The 22,536-nt window shown below is 34.8% G+C and overlaps 1 protein-coding gene across 2 annotated transcripts; it reads left to right on the forward strand.

Moving 5' to 3' along the window:
• Positions 1 to 208: 208 nt before the first annotated feature.
• Positions 209 to 22,456, forward strand: bmp8a (bone morphogenetic protein 8a). 2 transcript variants are annotated; one of them, XM_077549686.1, is made up of 8 exons: positions 209 to 2,205; positions 4,326 to 4,518; positions 21,162 to 21,310; positions 21,384 to 21,563; positions 21,647 to 21,726; positions 21,804 to 21,914; positions 22,036 to 22,229; positions 22,306 to 22,442. In XM_077549686.1, exons 1-7 carry the CDS (start codon positions 1,728 to 1,730, stop codon positions 22,183 to 22,185), a joined length of 1,341 nt encoding a protein of 446 aa, XP_077405812.1. In that variant the 5' UTR covers positions 209 to 1,727; the 3' UTR covers positions 22,186 to 22,229; positions 22,306 to 22,442. The 2 variants fall into 2 exon arrangements, with proteins under 2 accessions (XP_077405812.1, XP_077405811.1); XM_077549685.1 differs by having other exon boundaries at positions 211 to 2,205; positions 22,036 to 22,456.
• The last annotated feature ends 80 nt before the right edge of the window (positions 22,457 to 22,536 follow it).

The raw sequence follows: 22,536 nt of genomic DNA on the forward strand, positions 1-22,536 counted from the left end.
ATTCGGGGCGTCAGGCGATTAAATTTATTACTCGTAATTAATCGCATGACTTCAATTGTTAACTCACGATTAATCACAAATTTTATATTTGTTCTAAATGTACAGTAAACAAAATCTAGGTTTTCATACTCTTGTTAACAAAAGAAGAAAAACATTTGAAACTAATAGAAATAGTTCCAAAAAAATTTTTTTTTTACGTCTATAACTGTCAATGGCAGTGAATGAGTTAATTACACACAAGCTGGTAACCCGGTGGGTAGTAGGTGATGTCTGCTCGGTGCTGGATTTCGCTTCCCTTTCTTTGATCCTTCCTCGGGTCTCCTTTTTTTTTTTTCTTTTTTTTTTCTGGAGAGCTCAGTATTGTTCATTCGGTAATTTTACCGATTTGATCTTCCTCGGGTCTCCTGACAACCTCACGACTCTCGCTGGATTCTGAAGTATTCGGTTTAGGTGAACGGTATTGGGATTTTTAATAGGTTTTTAGGGGAATTCATGAGTACATGCACGCACACACACGCACATACAAAAAAAATAAGAAAAAGAGAGAGAGCAATGATGATGACATGTCAAATCGGTAAGATTACCGAATGAACAATACTGAGCTCTCTCTCTAGAAAAAAATAAAAAAAGGTATTCCAGACCCACGAAGAATAAGGCAAAACTCACGATATAGAGACCATATTAAAAAAAAAATTAAAAAGTATCTGCAATATAGTGGAGGTATGAGGAGGTCCACTACCACATTTTGTGGAATTCTGTATGCATGTTTAAAAAAAAGAAGAAAAAAAAAAAAAGGTCCACATTTGGAAGTGCAAGTTGTGAGTAAACATTCTGTTAAAGATGGACGGGTTGCTGGTGTCTGTATGAAAGGAAGCAGTCATGAGGAGGCGGTAGACGAACTCCTTCCCTCTTAGGGGAGGGCCGATGTGGGCGGAACCCGACCAGCGCTCCCTCCTGTTCCTTGAAAATTCAGCTCAGACGCTCCCAACCGCGCGCGTGTCAAGAGGGACCAGAAAACTTTGGTCGTCTCTCATTTTTCCCTGTGAGCTCTCCCCGTTTGGTCCGAAATGAGTGGGCCCGTCTCCGGTTTCGCCGCAAGCTCCTCAGCACCTGCGCTCCTCTCAAATTAAAGTTTGCCGCTCCAAATCTGCTCCATGCTGATTACGCCCACGCCGAGCTGCCTGCGAAGCGCCAGGAATGCCGCAAGCTTGGAGACGTAAACACCGAAGGTGAACGTCGGCCAGCTTGTGGGGACGAGGAGACGACTCGGGGAGGATCTGGACCAGGAACAGTTGAAGATCTAAAGAAAAGGAGGTCAACATCTTCAGAGTCCATTTTGTGGAGGAGAACCTTAGGAGGACCCAAACTAGAAAAGGTTGGACTCGAGAGAGAGAACCTGAGCAGGGAACATCTGAACATCTTCCTTGGGATCGATCTTGTGTTGGAAACCCGAAGAAAGGAGCGGAACATCTACAGGGTCCATCTCGGGGAGGAGAAGAACCTTAGGAGGATCTGGACTAGGAAGCTTGGATTGAAGAGAGAAATTCCGGAGTTCAGCATCTCCCACGGGCTCCCTATTTGTGGAATTGCAGAAGGTTGGACTCTTGGGAAGGAACCGGACTCCGGAAGTGAGCGTCATCTTCAGGGTCCACCTGGTGGAGGAGATTCCCTGGAGGATCCGGACTTTGTTCTGGAGACTCCAGCCTGGCGTGCGGCGAACGTCAAGGATGGCGACGTCTCCACGCCAAAGCAGCAGGCCACACTGGGGCGTCCTTAAGCTCCTGTCCAAGCAGCTGGTCCTGGTCCTGCTTGTGGTTCTGCTCCTTCCGCTGGCCCAGCAGGCCCAGACGGCGCTGCACTCCAGCTTCCGGCGTCTGAGCGGCCGCGAGAAGAAAGAAATGCAGAAAGAGATCTTATCCATCCTGGGCCTGCCGGGTCGGCCCAGACCTCACCCGCCGCTCAGGCCGCCCTCGTCGGCGCCGCTCTTCATGCTGGACCTCTACCACGCCATGGCGGTGGACGGCGAGGACGAGCCGGCCTCCGCCAACGACATCATCAGGCCCGGCGTGGTGCGGTTGAGGGGCGGCGGCGAGCGGAGGGCGGCCGCCGTCCACCGCCCGGCGCTGCCCACCCTCAGCACGCACACGGCGCCGCTCGGCACCGTCGTCAGCGAGGCCGACACCGTCATGAGCTTCGTCAACTTGGGTGAGTGCAAACAGGAAGTGATGGAATGTCATATTTTCACAATGATGTCATCATACGTGCCATCATTGATGTCTGGGATCAAATCGACTCGAATCGCAATAGTGTACCGATACCAATGTCGTGATACAATCGATTTTGTGAAATATTTTATTTTCTTGGGGTTAGTACGGTTTTAAAATAACTTGAGGGTTACAAAGTGTTGTTTTAAAGTACGGTTAGGGTTTCAAAATAGGGTCACAATTTATGACAGTAGTTAAGTGTCGTTAAAATGTGTGACCTTAAGGTTAGCTCAAGTTGACCTCAAGTAGAATTTGGGTTTCAAACTAGTTTAGGGTTTTAAAATAACTTTAGGGTTACAAAGTGTTGTTTTAAAGTACGGTTAGGGTTTCAAAATGGGGTCACAATTTATGAAAGTAGTTTGTTTGCAACCGTTAAAATGTGTGACCTTAAGGTTGGCTCAAGTTGACCTCAAGTAGAGTTAGGGTTTCAAAGTAGGGTTTTAAACTAAAGTTAGGGTTCAAAATTGGGGTTCATGTTCCAAAGTAGGGTCAGCGTTTTGGATGCTGGATGCATCTGTGAAAATGTGTGACCTCGAGTTTCGTAGTTAAACTAGGGTGTTAAGGTTTCAAATCAGGGTTTGCGACTTGAGTTCATTAGATTTAGTGACCGCGTGTGCACAGAGAGTGACTGTAAATGTTGAGGAGAGAAGTCATGGGCGGAAATATTTTCATCAAGACAAAATAATCGCATGCTTTGCAATTTTGTTGTTTTGGCAAATCTTTGCTTTTTTTTTTTTTGTTGCCTTTTGCTGCATCCGTGGTTGAGAGTTGCGTGAAACGGCGCGCGTGTGTGCGTGTGCTGATGCCTATCGGTCCCAACATAAATATTAGCATGCCCCTGCGGATTGCCTCCTTCCTGCAAGCAGGACAGCTTGGTGGGAAGGCTTCAAGTGCCCCCCCCCCACCCCCACCTCAATGTAATGAAGGCTTTCCCTTTTTCTTTTCAAAAGTGTGTTTTGCTGAAGCAAGTCCGCTCTGGAATTTATCAGTCAACGCTGCAGAAAAACAGCGTTTGAAGGCGCGAGCGCGGTCGTGTTGTGCAAACACCGGCCCGGGCCCTCCATTAAGCTTCTCACCTGCCGCCGCTCGCCGGCAGGTACGCCCGCCTTTCTATTTGCGCACATGATGACCTCATCCAAGCGTGACCCGGCGCGCACGCCAGGGAACACACAGCTGCACTCGATTAAAGGGCCCGCATGACACGCACCGGCGGAGAAGCCAGCCGGGCCGGGTGAGATGAAAATGTGGCTGCGGCGGCAAGAGCTAAAAATACAAAAAGATACAAGGCAGGCCTGCAATTTGTGGCGTGCGTGTGTGCACAGCAGCTGCTGCGGTGCGCAGCACAAAGTCTCTCTAATTATTGTGTGTGAGTGGGAGGGATGCTCAAGCCATCAGGAGTGCCCCAAACTTTGTATCTCTATTTAACATCCATCCAGGGTATTTGTGTGTCGACAGCTCTCTTCGTGTGTGTGTGTGTGTTGCTTGATTTAGGGGGGGTGCATCTGTGGCTCGTAAAGATGATGTCTCCAGTTGATTCACAGTGTACAATTTCCATCCAAATTATTTAAACACAAATATTAAACTAATACACTATACGGTGATTCATTTTGTTTCCCTCCTTTCCTCTCAATTTGAGGAATTTTTCAGCTTCAACCTCTCATTTAAGAGTCGCCGCTTGTCTATTTAAAGAGACGCCCTTCCCGGAAGTATCCCTCTCTTCTGATTGGTCACCCCGAGGAAAGCGCTTCGGTCTACGCCTCCCGTTTGTTGGGCAATTTTTAGTTACTTTAGACCGTCATGTTTACTAAATAATGAATAAAAAAATACATGTAGGGAAATGTATTGTTTTTACGCAATTTGATTTTCAATTTGACACTCACTCCTACCCAATCCGCCCTTCCCGGAAGTGTACGTCTCCGATTGGTCAGCCTGTAGGAAAAACTTCCGGACACGCTGCGTTACTGGTAGTTTAGTAAACGCAAAGCTGCAATCGTTAAATAAGCGACGTGTTTGTATTATAACGATGAATTTCGCGTGCTTTTTGCTTCTGTTACGTCGCAGTGGAGCAGGAGCGGGACCTGCTGCAGCCTCGTCCTTACTGGAAGGAGTTTCGCTTCGACTTGACTCCTCTGCCGCAGGGAGAGACGGTGACGGCCGCCGAGTTCCGCATCTACAAGACGCTGACGCTCGGCCAGCGGGCCAACAGGACCCTGCACATCTCCGTGTATGAGATCCAGAAGGACAACAGACACAGGTAAGGTACCGTATTCCTCTTTAAAAACACAACCATGTATAGTAAGGCGTTTTTTTCATAAAAAACACGACCATGTATAAAAAGGCGTTTTTTTCATAAAAAACACGACCATGTATAGTAAGGCGTTTTTGTTTCCTTTTTTTAAAATATATATTTTTTTAAACGACCATGTATAGTAAGGCGTTTTTTTTCATAAAAAAACACGACCATGTGTAGTAAGGCGTTTTTTTCATAAAAAACACGACCATGTATAGTAAGGCGTTTTTGTTTCCCTTTTTTTTTTTTTTATAACGACCATGTATAGTAAGGCGTTTTTTTCATAAAAAACACGACCATGTATAGTAAGGCGTTTTTTTCATAAAAAAACACGACCATGTATATATAGTAAGGCGTTTTTGTTTCCCTTTTTTAAATTTTTTTTTTTTTTAAACGACCATGTATAGTAAGGCGTTTTTTTCATAAAAAACACGACCATGTAGTAAGGCGTTTTTTTCATTAAAAACACGACCATGTATAGTAAGGCGTTTTTGTTTCCCTTTTTTAAATTATTTTTTTTTTAAACGACCATGTATAGTAAGGCGTTTTTTTCATAAAAAACACGACCATGTATAGTAAGGCGTTTTTTTCATAAAAAACACGACCATGTATAGTAAGGCGTTTTTTTCATAAAAAACACGACCATGTATAGTAAGGCGTTTTTTTCATAAAAAACACGACCATGTATAGTAAGGCGTTTTTGTTTCCCTCTTTTTTTTTTTTTTTTTTTAAACGACCATGTATAGTAAGGCGTTTTTTTCATAAAAAACACGACCATGTATAGTAAGGCGTTTTTTTCATAAAAAACACGACCATGTATAGTAAGGCGTTTTTTTCATAAAAAACACGACCATGTATAGTAAGGCGTTTTTGTTACACTTTTTTAATTTTTTTTTTTTTAAAAAAACGCCTTACTATACATGGTCGTGTTTTTTATGAAAAAAACGCCTTACTATACATGGTCGTGTTTTTAATGAAAAAAAACGCCTTACTATACATGGTCGTTTATAAAAAAATAAAATAAAAAAATGGGAAACAAAAACGCCTATCTATACATGGTCGTGTTTTTTATGAAAAAAACGCCTTACTATACATGGTCGTTTAAAAAAAAAAAAATTCAATAAAGGAAAACAAAAACGCCTTACTATACATGGTCGTGTTTTTTATGAAAAAAACGCCTTACTATACATGGTCGTGTTTTTTATGAAAAAAACGCCTTACTATACATGGTCGTGTTTTTTATGAAAAAAACGCCTTACTATACATGGTCGTTTAAAAAAAAAAAAAAAAAAAGAGGGAAACAAAAACGCCTTACTATACATGGTCGTGTTTTTTATGAAAAAAACGCCTTACTATACATGGTCGTGTTTTTTATGAAAAAAACGCCTTACTATACATGGTCGTTTAAAAAAAAAAAAAAAAAAAAGGGAAACAAAAACGCCTTACTATACATGGTCGTGTTTTTTATGAAAAAAACGCCTTACTATACATGGTCGTGTTTTTTATGAAAAAAACGCCTTACTATACATGGTCGTGTTTTTTATGAAAAAAACGCCTTACATGGTCGTGTTTTTTATGAAAAAAACGCCTTACTATACATGGTCGTGTTTTTTATGAAAAAAACGCCTTACTATACATGGTCGTTTAAAAAAAAAATAATTTAAAAAAGGGAAACAAAAACGCCTTACTATACATGGTCGTGTTTTTAATGAAAAAAACGCCTTACTACATGGTCGTGTTTTTTATGAAAAAAACGCCTTACTATACATGGTCGTTTAAAAAAAAAAAAATTTAAAAAAGGGAAACAAAAACGCCTTACTATATATACATGGTCGTGTTTTTTATGAAAAAAACGCCTTACTATACATGGTCGTGTTTTTTATGAAAAAAACGCCTTACTATACATGGTCGTGTTTTTTATGAAAAAAACGCCTTACTATACATGGTCGTGTTTTTTATGAAAAAAACGCCTTACTATACATGGTCGTGTTTTTTATGAAAAAAACGCCTTACTATACATGGTCGTTTATAAAAAAAAAAAAAAAAAAAAAAGGGAAACAAAAACGCCTTACTATACATGGTCGTGTTTTTTATGAAAAAAACGCCTTAGTATACATGGTCGTGTTTTTTATGAAAAAAACGCCTTACTATACATGGTCGTGTTTTTTATGAAAAAAACGCCTTACTATACATGGTCGTTTTTTTTATGAAAAAAACGCCTTACTATACATGGTCGTGTTTTTTATGAAAAAAACGCCTTACTATACATGGTCGTGTTTTTAATGAAAAAAAACGCCTTACTATACATGGTCGTGTTTTTTATGAAAAAAACGCCTTACTATACATGGTCGTGTTTTTAATGAAAAAAAACGCCTTACTATACATGGTCGTGTTTTTTATGAAAAAAACGCCTTACTATACATGGTCGTGTTTTTAATGAAAAAAACGCCTTACTATACATGGTTGTTTAAAAAAAATAAAATTAAAAAAGTGTAACAAAAACGCCTTACTATACATGGTCGTGTTTTTTATGAAAAAAACGCCTTACTATACATGGTCGTTTAAAAAAAAAAAAAAAAGGAAACAAACGCCTTACTATACATGGTCGTGTTTTTTATGAAAAAAACGCCTTACTATACATGGTCGTGTTTTTTATGAAAAAAACGCCTTACTATACATGGTCGTGTTTTTTATGAAAAAAACGCCTTACTATACATGGTCGTGTTTTTTATGAAAAAAACGCCTTACTATACATGGTCGTTTATAATAAAAAAAAATAATAATAAATGGGAAACAAAAACGCCTTACTATACATGGTCGTGTTTTTTATGAAAAAAACGCCTTACTATACATGGTCGTGTTTTTTATGAAAAAAACGCCTTACTATACATGGTCGTGTTTTTTATGAAAAAAACGCCTTACTATACATGGTCGTGTTTTTTATGAAAAAAACGCCTTACTATACATGGTCGTTTAAAAAAAAAAAAAGAGGGAAACAAAAACGCCTTTTTTATGAAAAAAACGCCTTACTATACATGGTCGTGTTTTTTATGAAAAAAACGCCTTACTATACATGGTCGTGTTTTTTATGAAAAAAACGCCTTACTATACATGGTCGTGTTTTTTATGAAAAAAACGCCTTACTATACATGGTCGTGTTTTTTATGAAAAAAACGCCTTACTATACATGGTCGTGTTTTTTATGAAAAAAACGCCTTACTATACATGGTCGTGTTTTTTATGAAAAAAACGCCTTACTATACATGGTCGTGTTTTTTATGAAAAAAACGCCTTACTATACATGGTCGTGTTTTTTATGAAAAAAACGCCTTACTATACATGGTCGTGTTTTTTATGAAAAAAACGCCTTACTATACATGGTCGTGTTTTTTATGAAAAAAACGCCTTACTATACATGGTCGTTTAAAAAAAAAAATTTAAAAAAAAAAGGAAACAAAAACGCCTTACTATACATGGTCGTTTTTTTTATGAAAAAAACGCCTTACTATACATGGTCGTGTTTTTTATGAAAAAAAACGCCTTACTATACATGGTCGTGTTTTTTATGAAAAAAACGCCTTACTATACATGGTCGTGTTTTTTATGAAAAAAACGCCTTACTATATACATGGTCGTGTTTTTTATGAAAAAAACGCCTTACTATACATGGTCGTGTTTTTTATGAAAAAAACGCCTTACTATATACATGGTCGTGTTTTTTATGAAAAAAACGCCTTACTATACATGGTCGTGTTTTTTATGAAAAAAACGCCTTACTATACATGGACGTGTTTTTTATGAAAAAAACGCCTTACTATACATGGTCGTGTTTTTTATGAAAAAAACGCCTTACTATACATGGTCGTGTTTTTTATGAAAAAAACGCCTTACTATACATGGTCGTGTTTTTTATGAAAAAAACGCCTTACTATACATGGTCGTTTAAAAAAAAAAAATAAGGAAACAAAAACGCCTTACTATACATGGTCGTGTTTTTTATGAAAAAAACGCCTTACTATACATGGTCGTGTTTTTTATGAAAAAAACGCCTTACTATACATGGTCGTGTTTTTTATGAAAAAAACGCCTTACTATACATGGTCGTGTTTTTTATGAAAAAAACGCCTTACTATACATGGACGTGTTTTTTATGAAAAAAACGCCTTACTATACATGGTCGTGTTTTTTATGAAAAAAACGCCTTACTATACATGGACGTGTTTTTTATGAAAAAAACGCCTTACTATACATGGTCGTGTTTTTTATGAAAAAAACGCCTTACTATACATGGTCGTGTTTTTTATGAAAAAAACGCCTTACTATACATGGTCGTGTTTTTTATGAAAAAAACGCCTTACTATACATGGTCGTGTTTTTTATGAAAAAAACGCCTTACTATACATGGTCGTGTTTTTTATGAAAAAAACGCCTTACTATACATGGTCGTGTTTTTTATGAAAAAAACGCCTTACTATACATGGTCGTTTAAAAAAAAAAAAGGGAAACAAAAACGCCTTACTATACATGGTCGTGTTTTTTATGAAAAAAACGCCTTACTATACATGGTCGTGTTTTTTATGAAAAAAACGCCTTACTATACATGGTCGTTTTTTTTATGAAAAAAACGCCTTACTATATACATGGTCGTTTAAAAAAAAAAAAAAAAAAAAAAAGGGAAACAAAAACGCCTTACTATACATGGTCGTGTTTTTTATGAAAAAAACGCCTTACTATACATGGTCGTGTTTTTTATGAAAAAAACGCCTTACTATACATGGTCGTGTTTTTTATGAAAAAAACGCCTTACTATACATGGTCGTGTTTTTTATGAAAAAAACGCCTTACTATACATGGTCGTGTTTTTTATGAAAAAAACGCCTTACTATACATGGTCGTTTAAAAAAAAAAATTAAAAAAAAAAAAGGAAACAAAAACGCCTTACTATACATGGTCGTTTTTTTTATGAAAAAAACGCCTTACTATACATGGTCGTGTTTTTTATGAAAAAAAACGCCTTACTATACATGGTCGTGTTTTTTATGAAAAAAACGCCTTACTATACATGGTCGTTTAAAAAAAAAAAAGGGAAACAAAAACGCCTTACTATACATGGTCGTGTTTTTTATGAAAAAAACGCCTTACTATACATGGTCGTGTTTTTTATGAAAAAAACGCCTTACTATACATGGTCGTGTTTTTTATGAAAAAAACGCCTTACTATACATGGTCGTGTTTTTTATGAAAAAAACGCCTTATACATGGTCGTTTAAAAAAAAAAATAAAATAAAAAAAAGGAAACAAAAACGCCTTACTATACATGGTCGTTTTTTTTATGAAAAAAACGCCTTACTATACATGGTCGTGTTTTTTATGAAAAAAAACGCCTTACTATACATGGTCGTGTTTTTTATGAAAAAAACGCCTTACCATACATGGTCGTGTTTTTTATGAAAAAAACGCCTTACTATATACATGGTCGTTTAAAAAAAAAAAAAAAAAAAAAAAGGGAAACAAAAACGCCTTACTATACATGGTCGTGTTTTTTATGAAAAAAACGCCTTACTATACATGGTCGTGTTTTTTATGAAAAAAACGCCTTACTATACATGGTCGTGTTTTTTATGAAAAAAACGCCTTACTATACATGGTCGTGTTTTTTATGAAAAAAACGCCTTACTATACATGGTCGTGTTTTTTATGAAAAAAACGCCTTACTATACATGGTCGTGTTTTTTATGAAAAAAACGCCTTACTATACATGGTCGTGTTTTTTATGAAAAAAACGCCTTACTATACATGGTCGTTTAAAAAAAAAAATTAAAAAAAAAAAAGGAAACAAAAACGCCTTACTATACATGGTCGTGTTTTTTATGAAAAAAACGCCTTACTATACATGGTCGTTTAAAAAAAAAAATTAAAAAAAAAAAGGAAACAAAAACGCCTTACTATACATGGTCGTTTTTTTTATGAAAAAAACGCCTTACTATACATGGTCGTGTTTTTTATGAAAAAAACGCCTTACTATATACATGGTCGTGTTTTTTATGAAAAAAACGCCTTACTATACATGGTCGTGTTTTTAATGAAAAAAAACGCCTTACTATACATGGTCGTGTTTTTTATGAAAAAAACGCCTTACTATATACATGGTCGTGTTTTTTATGAAAAAAACGCCTTACTATACATGGTCGTGTTTTTTATGAAAAAAACGCCTTACTATACATGGTCGTGTTTTTTATGAAAAAAACGCCTTACTATACATGGTCGTTTAAAAAAAAAAAAAAAAAAAGGGAAACAAAAACGCCTTACTATACATGGTCGTGTTTTTTATGAAAAAAACGCCTTACTATACATGGTCGTGTTTTTTATGAAAAAAACGCCTTACTATATACATGGTCGTGTTTTTTATGAAAAAAACGCCTTACTATACATGGTCGTGTTTTTTATGAAAAAAACGCCTTACTATATACATGGTCGTGTTTTTTATGAAAAAAACGCCTTACTATACATGGTCGTGTTTTTTATGAAAAAAACGCCTTACTATACATGGACGTGTTTTTTATGAAAAAAACGCCTTACTATACATGGTCGTTTTTTTTATGAAAAAAACGCCTTACTATACATGGTCGTGTTTTTAATGAAAAAAAACGCCTTACTATACATGGTCGTGTTTTTTATGAAAAAAACGCCTTACTATACATGGTCGTTTAAAAAAAAAAAAAAAAAAAAAGGGAAACAAAAACGCCTTACTATACATGGTCGTGTTTTTTATGAAAAAAACGCCTTACTATACATGGTCGTGTTTTTTATGAAAAAAACGCCTTACTATATACATGGTCGTGTTTTTTATGAAAAAAACGCCTTACTATACATGGTCGTGTTTTTTATGAAAAAAACGCCTTACTATACATGGACGTGTTTTTTATGAAAAAAACGCCTTACTATACATGGTCGTGTTTTTTATGAAAAAAACGCCTTACTATACATGGTCGTTTTTTTTATGAAAAAAACGCCTTACTATACATGGTCGTTTTTTTTATGAAAAAAAACGCCTTACTATACATGGTCGTGTTTTTTATGAAAAAAACGCCTTATTATACATGGTCGTTTAAAAAAAAAAATAAAAAAAAAAAAAGGAAACAAAAACGCCTTACTATACATGGTCGTTTTTTTTATGAAAAAAACGCCTTACTATACATGGTCGTGTTTTTTATGAAAAAAAACGCCTTACTATACATGGTCGTGTTTTTTATGAAAAAAACGCCTTACTATACATGGTCGTTTAAAAAAAAAAAAAAAAAAAAGGGAAACAAAAACGCCTTACTATACATGGTCGTTTAAAAAAAAAAAAAAAAAAAAGGGAAACAAAAACGCCTTACTATACATGGTCGTGTTTTTTATGAAAAAAACGCCTTACTATACATGGTCGTGTTTTTTATGAAAAAAACGCCTTACTATATACATGGTCGTGTTTTTTATGAAAAAAACGCCTTACTATACATGGTCGTGTTTTTTATGAAAAAAACGCCTTACTATATACATGGTCGTGTTTTTTATGAAAAAAACGCCTTACTATACATGGTCGTGTTTTTTATGAAAAAAACGCCTTACTATACATGGACGTGTTTTTTATGAAAAAAACGCCTTACTATACATGGTCGTGTTTTTTATGAAAAAAACGCCTTACTATACATGGTCGTGTTTTTTATGAAAAAAACGCCTTACTATACATGGTCGTTTTTTTTATGAAAAAAACGCCTTACTATACATGGTCGTGTTTTTAATGAAAAAAAACGCCTTACTATACATGGTCGTGTTTTTTATGAAAAAAACGCCTTACTATACATGGTCGTTTAAAAAAAAAAAAAAAAAAAAAGGGAAACAAAAACGCCTTACTATACATGGTCGTGTTTTTTATGAAAAAAACGCCTTACTATACATGGTCGTGTTTTTTATGAAAAAAACGCCTTACTATATACATGGTCGTGTTTTTTATGAAAAAAACGCCTTACTATACATGGTCGTGTTTTTTATGAAAAAAACGCCTTACTATACATGGTCGTGTTTTTTATGAAAAAAACGCCTTACTATACATGGACGTGTTTTTTATGAAAAAAACGCCTTACTATACATGGTCGTGTTTTTTATGAAAAAAACGCCTTACTATACATGGTCGTGTTTTTTATGAAAAAAACGCCTTACTATACATGGTCGTTTTTTTTATGAAAAAAACGCCTTACTATACATGGTCGTGTTTTTAATGAAAAAAAACGCCTTACTATACATGGTCGTGTTTTTTATGAAAAAAACGCCTTACTATACATGGTCGTGTTTTTTATGAAAAAAACGCCTTACTATACATGGTCGTTTAAAAAAAAAAAAAAAAAGGAAACAAACGCCTTACTATACATGGTCGTGTTTTTTATGAAAAAAACGCCTTACTATACATGGTCGTGTTTTTTATGAAAAAAAACGCCTTACTATACATGGTCGTGTTTTTTATGAAAAAAACGCCTTACTATACATGGTCGTTTAAAAAAAAAAAAAAAAAAAAGGGAAACAAAAACGCCTTACTATACATGGTCGTGTTTTTTATGAAAAAAACGCCTTACTATACATGGTCGTGTTTTTTATGAAAAAAACGCCTTACTATATACATGGTCGTGTTTTTTATGAAAAAAACGCCTTACTATACATGGTCGTGTTTTTTATGAAAAAAACGCCTTACTATATACATGGTCGTGTTTTTTATGAAAAAAACGCCTTACTATACATGGTCGTGTTTTTTATGAAAAAAACGCCTTACTATACATGGACGTGTTTTTTATGAAAAAAACGCCTTACTATACATGGTCGTGTTTTTTATGAAAAAAACGCCTTACTATACATGGTCGTGTTTTTTATGAAAAAAACGCCTTACTATACATGGTCGTTTTTTTTATGAAAAAAACGCCTTACTATACATGGTCGTGTTTTTAATGAAAAAAAACGCCTTACTATACATGGTCGTGTTTTTTATGAAAAAAACGCCTTACTATACATGGTCGTTTAAAAAAAAAAAAAAAAAAAAAGGGAAACAAAAACGCCTTACTATACATGGTCGTGTTTTTTATGAAAAAAACGCCTTACTATACATGGTCGTGTTTTTTATGAAAAAAACGCCTTACTATACATGGTCGTGTTTTTTATGAAAAAAACGCCTTACTATACATGGTCGTTTAAAAAAAAAAATTAAAAAAAAAAAAGGAAACAAAAACGCCTTACTATACATGGTCGTTTTTTTTATGAAAAAAACGCCTTACTATACATGGTCGTGTTTTTTATGAAAAAAAACGCCTTACTATACATGGTCGTGTTTTTTATGAAAAAAACGCCTTACTATACATGGTCGTTTAAAAAAAAAAAAGGGAAACAAAAACGCCTTACTATACATGGTCGTGTTTTTTATGAAAAAAACGCCTTACTATACATGGTCGTGTTTTTTATGAAAAAAACGCCTTACTATACATGGTCGTGTTTTTTATGAAAAAAACGCCTTACTATACATGGTCGTGTTTTTTATGAAAAAAACGCCTTATACATGGTCGTTTAAAAAAAAAAATAAAATAAAAAAAAGGAAACAAAAACGCCTTACTATACATGGTCGTTTTTTTTATGAAAAAAACGCCTTACTATACATGGTCGTGTTTTTTATGAAAAAAAACGCCTTACTATACATGGTCGTGTTTTTTATGAAAAAAACGCCTTACCATACATGGTCGTGTTTTTTATGAAAAAAACGCCTTACTATATACATGGTCGTTTAAAAAAAAAAAAAAAAAAAAAAAGGGAAACAAAAACGCCTTACTATACATGGTCGTGTTTTTTATGAAAAAAACGCCTTACTATACATGGTCGTGTTTTTTATGAAAAAAACGCCTTACTATACATGGTCGTGTTTTTTATGAAAAAAACGCCTTACTATACATGGTCGTGTTTTTTATGAAAAAAACGCCTTACTATACATGGTCGTGTTTTTTATGAAAAAAACGCCTTACTATACATGGTCGTGTTTTTTATGAAAAAAACGCCTTACTATACATGGTCGTGTTTTTTATGAAAAAAACGCCTTACTATACATGGTCGTTTAAAAAAAAAAATTAAAAAAAAAAAAGGAAACAAAAACGCCTTACTATACATGGTCGTGTTTTTTATGAAAAAAACGCCTTACTATACATGGTCGTTTAAAAAAAAAAATTAAAAAAAAAAAAGGAAACAAAAACGCCTTACTATACATGGTCGGTTTTTTTATGAAAAAAACGCCTTACTATATACATGGTCGTGTTTTTTATGAAAAAAACGCCTTACTATATACATGGTCGTGTTTTTTATGAAAAAAACGCCTTACTATACATGGTCGTGTTTTTAATGAAAAAAAACGCCTTACTATACATGGTCGTGTTTTTTATGAAAAAAACGCCTTACTATATACATGGTCGTGTTTTTTATGAAAAAAACGCCTTACTATACATGGTCGTGTTTTTTATGAAAAAAACGCCTTACTATACATGGTCGTGTTTTTTATGAAAAAAACGCCTTACTATACATGGTCGTTTAAAAAAAAAAAAAAAAAAAAGGGAAACAAAAACGCCTTACTATACATGGTCGTGTTTTTTATGAAAAAAACGCCTTACTATACATGGTCGTGTTTTTTATGAAAAAAACGCCTTACTATATACATGGTCGTGTTTTTTATGAAAAAAACGCCTTACTATACATGGTCGTGTTTTTTATGAAAAAAACGCCTTACTATATACATGGTCGTGTTTTTTATGAAAAAAACGCCTTACTATACATGGTCGTGTTTTTTATGAAAAAAACGCCTTACTATACATGGACGTGTTTTTTATGAAAAAAACGCCTTACTATACATGGTCGTTTTTTTTATGAAAAAAACGCCTTACTATACATGGTCGTGTTTTTAATGAAAAAAAACGCCTTACTATACATGGTCGTGTTTTTTATGAAAAAAACGCCTTACTATACATGGTCGTTTAAAAAAAAAAAAAAAAAAAAAGGGAAACAAAAACGCCTTACTATACATGGTCGTGTTTTTTATGAAAAAAACGCCTTACTATACATGGTCGTGTTTTTTATGAAAAAAACGCCTTACTATATACATGGTCGTGTTTTTTATGAAAAAAACGCCTTACTATACATGGTCGTGTTTTTTATGAAAAAAACGCCTTACTATACATGGACGTGTTTTTTATGAAAAAAACGCCTTACTATACATGGTCGTGTTTTTTATGAAAAAAACGCCTTACTATACATGGTCGTTTTTTTTATGAAAAAAACGCCTTACTATACATGGTCGTTTTTTTTATGAAAAAAAACGCCTTACTATACATGGTCGTGTTTTTTATGAAAAAAACGCCTTATTATACATGGTCGTTTAAAAAAAAAAATTAAAAAAAAAAAAGGAAACAAAAACGCCTTACTATACATGGTCGTTTTTTTTATGAAAAAAACGCCTTACTATACATGGTCGTGTTTTTTATGAAAAAAAACGCCTTACTATACATGGTCGTGTTTTTTATGAAAAAAACGCCTTACTATACATGGTCGTTTAAAAAAAAAAAAAAAAAAAAGGGAAACAAAAACGCCTTACTATACATGGTCGTTTAAAAAAAAAAAAAAAAAAAAGGGAAACAAAAACGCCTTACTATACATGGTCGTGTTTTTTATGAAAAAAACGCCTTACTATACATGGTCGTGTTTTTTATGAAAAAAACGCCTTACTATATACATGGTCGTGTTTTTTATGAAAAAAACGCCTTACTATACATGGTCGTGTTTTTTATGAAAAAAACGCCTTACTATATACATGGTCGTGTTTTTTATGAAAAAAACGCCTTACTATACATGGTCGTGTTTTTTATGAAAAAAACGCCTTACTATACATGGACGTGTTTTTTATGAAAAAAACGCCTTACTATACATGGTCGTGTTTTTTATGAAAAAAACGCCTTACTATACATGGTCGTGTTTTTTATGAAAAAAACGCCTTACTATACATGGTCGTTTTTTTTATGAAAAAAACGCCTTACTATACATGGTCGTGTTTTTAATGAAAAAAAACGCCTTACTATACATGGTCGTGTTTTTTATGAAAAAAACGCCTTACTATACATGGTCGTTTAAAAAAAAAAAAAAAAAAAAGGGAAACAAAAACGCCTTACTATACATGGTCGTGTTTTTTATGAAAAAAACGCCTTACTATACATGGTCGTGTTTTTTATGAAAAAAACGCCTTACTATATACATGGTCGTGTTTTTTATGAAAAAAACGCCTTACTATACATGGTCGTGTTTTTTATGAAAAAAACGCCTTACTATACATGGTCGTGTTTTTTATGAAAAAAACGCCTTACTATACATGGACGTGTTTTTTATGAAAAAAACGCCTTACTATACATGGTCGTGTTTTTTATGAAAAAAACGCCTTACTATACATGGTCGTGTTTTTTATGAAAAAAACGCCTTACTATACATGGTCGTTTTTTTTATGAAAAAAACGCCTTACTATACATGGTCGTGTTTTTAATGAAAAAAAACGCCTTACTATACATGGTCGTGTTTTTTATGAAAAAAACGCCTTACTATACATGGTCGTGTTTTTTATGAAAAAAACGCCTTACTATACATGGTCGTTTAAAAAAAAAAAAAAAAAGGAAACAAACGCCTTACTATACATGGTCGTGTTTTTTATGAAAAAAACGCCTTACTATACATGGTCGTGTTTTTTATGAAAAAAAACGCCTTACTATACATGGTCGTGTTTTTTATGAAAAAAACGCCTTACTATACATGGTCGTTTAAAAAAAAAAAAAAAAAAAAGGGAAACAAAAACGCCTTACTATACATGGTCGTGTTTTTTATGAAAAAAACGCCTTACTATACATGGTCGTGTTTTTTATGAAAAAAACGCCTTACTATATACATGGTCGTGTTTTTTATGAAAAAAACGCCTTACTATACATGGTCGTGTTTTTTATGAAAAAAACGCCTTACTATATACATGGTCGTGTTTTTTATGAAAAAAACGCCTTACTATACATGGTCGTGTTTTTTATGAAAAAAACGCCTTACTATACATGGACGTGTTTTTTATGAAAAAAACGCCTTACTATACATGGTCGTGTTTTTTATGAAAAAAACGCCTTACTATACATGGTCGTGTTTTTTATGAAAAAAACGCCTTACTATACATGGTCGTTTTTTTTATGAAAAAAACGCCTTACTATACATGGTCGTGTTTTTAATGAAAAAAAACGCCTTACTATACATGGTCGTGTTTTTTATGAAAAAAACGCCTTACTATACATGGTCGTTTAAAAAAAAAAAAAAAAAAAAAGGGAAACAAAAACGCCTTACTATACATGGTCGTGTTTTTTATGAAAAAAACGCCTTACTATACATGGTCGTGTTTTTTATGAAAAAAACGCCTTACTATATACATGGTCGTGTTTTTTATGAAAAAAACGCCTTACTATACATGGTCGTGTTTTTTATGAAAAAAACGCCTTACTATACATGGTCGTGTTTTTTATGAAAAAAACGCCTTACTATACATGGACGTGTTTTTTATGAAAAAAACGCCTTACTATACATGGTCGTGTTTTTTATGAAAAAAACGCCTTACTATACATGGTCGTGTTTTTTATGAAAAAAACGCCTTACTATACATGGTCGTTTTTTTTATGAAAAAAACGCCTTACTATACATGGTCGTGTTTTTAATGAAAAAAAACGCCTTACTATACATGGTCGTGTTTTTTATGAAAAAAACGCCTTACTATACATGGTCGTGTTTTTTATGAAAAAAACGCCTTACTATACATGGTCGTTTAAAAAAAAAAAAAAAAAAAGGAAACAAACGCCTTACTATACATGGTCGTGTTTTTTATGAAAAGAACGCCTTACTATACATGGTCGTGTTTTTTATGAAAAGAACGCCTTACTATACATGGTCGTGTTTTTTATGAAAAAAACGCCTTACTATACATGGTCGTGTTTTTTATGAAAAAAACGCCTTACTATACATGGTCGTTTATAATAAAAAAAAATAATAATAAATGGGAAACAAAAACGCCTTACTATACATGGTCGTGTTTTTTATGAAAAAAACGCCTTACTATACATGGTCGTGTTTTTTATGAAAAAAACGCCTTACTATACATGGTCGTGTTTTTTATGAAAAAAACGCCTTACTATACATGGTCGTTTAAAAAAAAAAAAAAAAAAGAGGGAAACAAAAACGCCTTACTATACATGGTCGTGTTTTTTATGAAAAAAACGCCTTACTATACATGGTCGTGTTTTTTATGAAAAAAACGCCTTACTATACATGGTCGTGTTTTTTATGAAAAAAACGCCTTACTATACATGGTCGTGTTTTTTATGAAAAAAACGCCTTACTATACATGGTCGTTTAAAAAAAAAAATTTAAAAAAAAAAGGAAACAAAAACGCCTTACTATACATGGTCGTTTTTTTTATGAAAAAAACGCCTTACTATACATGGTCGTGTTTTTTATGAAAAAAAACGCCTTACTATACATGGTCGTGTTTTTTATGAAAAAAACGCCTTACTATACATGGTCGTGTTTTTTATGAAAAAAACGCCTTACTATATACATGGTCGTGTTTTTTATGAAAAAAACGCCTTACTATACATGGTCGTGTTTTTTATGAAAAAAACGCCTTACTATATACATGGTCGTGTTTTTTATGAAAAAAACGCCTTACTATACATGGTCGTGTTTTTTATGAAAAAAACGCCTTACTATACATGGACGTGTTTTTTATGAAAAAAACGCCTTACTATACATGGTCGTGTTTTTTATGAAAAAAACGCCTTACTATACATGGTTGTTTTTTTTATGAAAAAAACGCCTTACTATACATGGTCGTGTTTTTTATGAAAAAAACGCCTTACCATACATGGTCGTGTTTTTTATGAAAAAAACGCCTTACTATATACATGGTCGTTTAAAAAAAAAAAAAAAAAAAAAAAGGGAAACAAAAACGCCTTACTATACATGGTCGTGTTTTTTATGAAAAAAACGCCTTACTATACATGGTCGTGTTTTTTATGAAAAAAACGCCTTACTATACATGGTCGTGTTTTTTATGAAAAAAACGCCTTACTATACATGGTCGTGTTTTTTATGAAAAAAACGCCTTACTATACATGGTCGTGTTTTTTATGAAAAAAACGCCTTACTATACATGGTCGTGTTTTTTATGAAAAAAACTCCTTACTATACATGGTCGTTTAAAAAAAAAAATTAAAAAAAAAAAAGGAAACAAAAACGCCTTACTATACATGGTCGTTTTTTTTATGAAAAAAAACGCCTTACTATACATGGTCGTGTTTTTTATGAAAAAAAACGCCTTACTATACATGGTCGTGTTTTTTATGAAAAAAACGCCTTACTATACATGGTCGTTTAAAAAAAAAAAAAAAAAAAAATGGGAAACAAAAACGCCTTACTATACATGGTCGTGTTTTTTATGAAAAAAACGCCTTACTATACATGGTCGTTTAAAAAAAAAAATTAAAAAAAAAAAGGAAACAAAAACGCCTTACTATACATGGTCGTGTTTTTTATGAAAAAAAACGCCTTACTATACATGGTCGTGTTTTTAATGAAAAAAAACGCCTTACTATACATGGTTGTTTAAAAAAAATTTTTTTAAAAAAGTGTAACAAAAACGCCTTACTATACATGGTCGTGTTTTTTATGAAAAAAACGCCTTACTATACATGGTTGTTTAAAAAAAAAATAATTAAAAAAGTGTAACAAAAACGCCTTACTATACATGGTCGTGTTTTTTATGAAAAAAACGCCTTACTATACATGGTCGTTTAAAAAAAAAAAAAAAAAAAATGGGAAACAAAAACGCCTTACTATACATGGTCGTGTTTTTTATGAAAAAAACGCCTTACTATACATGGTCGTTTAAAAAAAAAAATTTAAAAAAAAAAGGAAACAAAAACGCCTTACTATACATGGTCGTGTTTTTTATGAAAAAAAACGCCTTACTATACATGGTCGTGTTTTTAATGAAAAAAAACGCCTTACTATACATGGTTGTTTAAAAAAATTTTTTTTAAAAAAGTGTAACAAAAACGCCTTACTATACATGGTCGTGTTTTTTATGAAAAAAACGCCTTACTATACATGGTCGTTTTAAAAAAAAAAAAAAAAAAAAAGGGAAACAAAAACGCCTTACTATACATGGTCGTGTTTTTAATGAAAAAAAACGCCTTACTATACATGGTTGTTTAAAAATTTTTTTTTTAAAAAAGTGTAACAAAAACGCCTTACTATACATGGTCGTGTTTTTTATGAAAAAAACACCTTACTATACATGGTCGTTTTAAAAAAAAAAAAAAAAAAAAAAGGGAAACAAAAACGCCTTACTATATATACATGGTCATACAAAAGTTAAAATAGGTACGCGATAAACTTTTTTTGGTATAGCATAATTCTGTGCACATTTTTTTTGTGACTTCATTGACCTGTATTTGTTATTGTGATTGTTGATATGTTGCTTTCAGGGAGCCCGAACTGGTGCTGTTGGACATGCAGTCGGTCCCTGCGGGTCAAGAAGGCTGGTTGGCCTTCGACGTCACCTCGGCATCCAACCACTGGCTTCTCCACCCCCGCAGCAACCTCGGCATCCGCCTCTACGTGGAGACCGAGGAGGGTCCGCTACCGCTTTTCCCGCTACGGTAAATCTTTATGCCCGATGTCCGCCGTGACTGTCGCTGCGCTTCCAGACCGCTCGCTGTCGGCCGCCTGGATCGGGCTGGTGGGCCGCAGGGGTCCTCGCTCCAAGCAGCCCTTCATGGTGACCTTCTTCCGCGAGAGCCAGATCCCCTGCCGGCCCCCCCGCGCGGTCAAGACGCACCCCCGCAGGAAGAAGCCCAAATACGACCTCCCCGTGCCCAGCATCCACAGTTGAGTTTGCTTTTTCAGCGAACTTTGAACAAATCTTGCCGAATCGCCGACGTTGATTTTCAAACCATCTCGTCCCGCTCAGATCGAAGTCCCGTCAACAGCGGCGGCCAGCCGTGTAAAAAACACGAGCTCTACGTCAGCTTCAGCGACCTGGGATGGAAGGTTGGTGGTTACTTTTAATGGCATGTTTGTGATGACAAGTCTCATCTTTTTCTTTCTGTGTCCCGTTTGTTGTCCAGGACTGGGTTCTGGCCCCCACAGGCTACTCGGCGTACTACTGCCATGGCGAGTGTTTCTACCCGCTGGGTGCCTGCATGAACGCCACCAACCACGCCCTCATCCAGCAAGTAGTAAGAAGCAACACTTTTCTTTTCTTTTATTCATTCATGACACACACACACAAATATGCATATTCCACTTTTGGATGGCATTCCACAATGAATGCAAAAAGTTTTTTTTTTTGTGCGGCAGGTGCACCTGCTGAAGCCCGACGAGGTGCCCAAGGCGTGCTGCGCGCCCACCAAGCTCAGTCCCATCTCGGTGCTCTTCTACGACGACAACAACAACGTGATCCTCAAGAAGCATCGCAACATGGTGGTCAAGACCTGCGGCTGCCTTTGAGGGGCCGGCGGCCATCTTGGGCGTGGAAGCAACCGACGCAAGAGGTGGTTTATGACAACATGCGCACGTTTATTTGGTCACAACAGTTGAGTTGAGTGGTTTATTTTTTCTCTTCAACAGGCAATGGGGCCTTCGGACAAGTCCACGACTTCCTGAAATAGGTACGGCTTCGTCATTTCAGGTCTTTTGTGATTGGACAATCTGATTTATCCAGGTGTGCCTGACCTCAGTGGCCAGTCACACCTGGATTAATCAGGTTGTCCGATCATGAACGACAGGAAATGAAGTCGCGGTATTGAGTTCAGGAAGTGATGGATTTGTGACGAGAGTCCATTGAAAGGGAGGAAGTGA

Source organism: Vanacampus margaritifer, chromosome 17 (assembly GCF_051991255.1).
Source record: "Vanacampus margaritifer isolate UIUO_Vmar chromosome 17, RoL_Vmar_1.0, whole genome shotgun sequence".
Classification (NCBI taxonomy): domain Eukaryota; kingdom Metazoa; phylum Chordata; class Actinopteri; order Syngnathiformes; family Syngnathidae; genus Vanacampus; species Vanacampus margaritifer.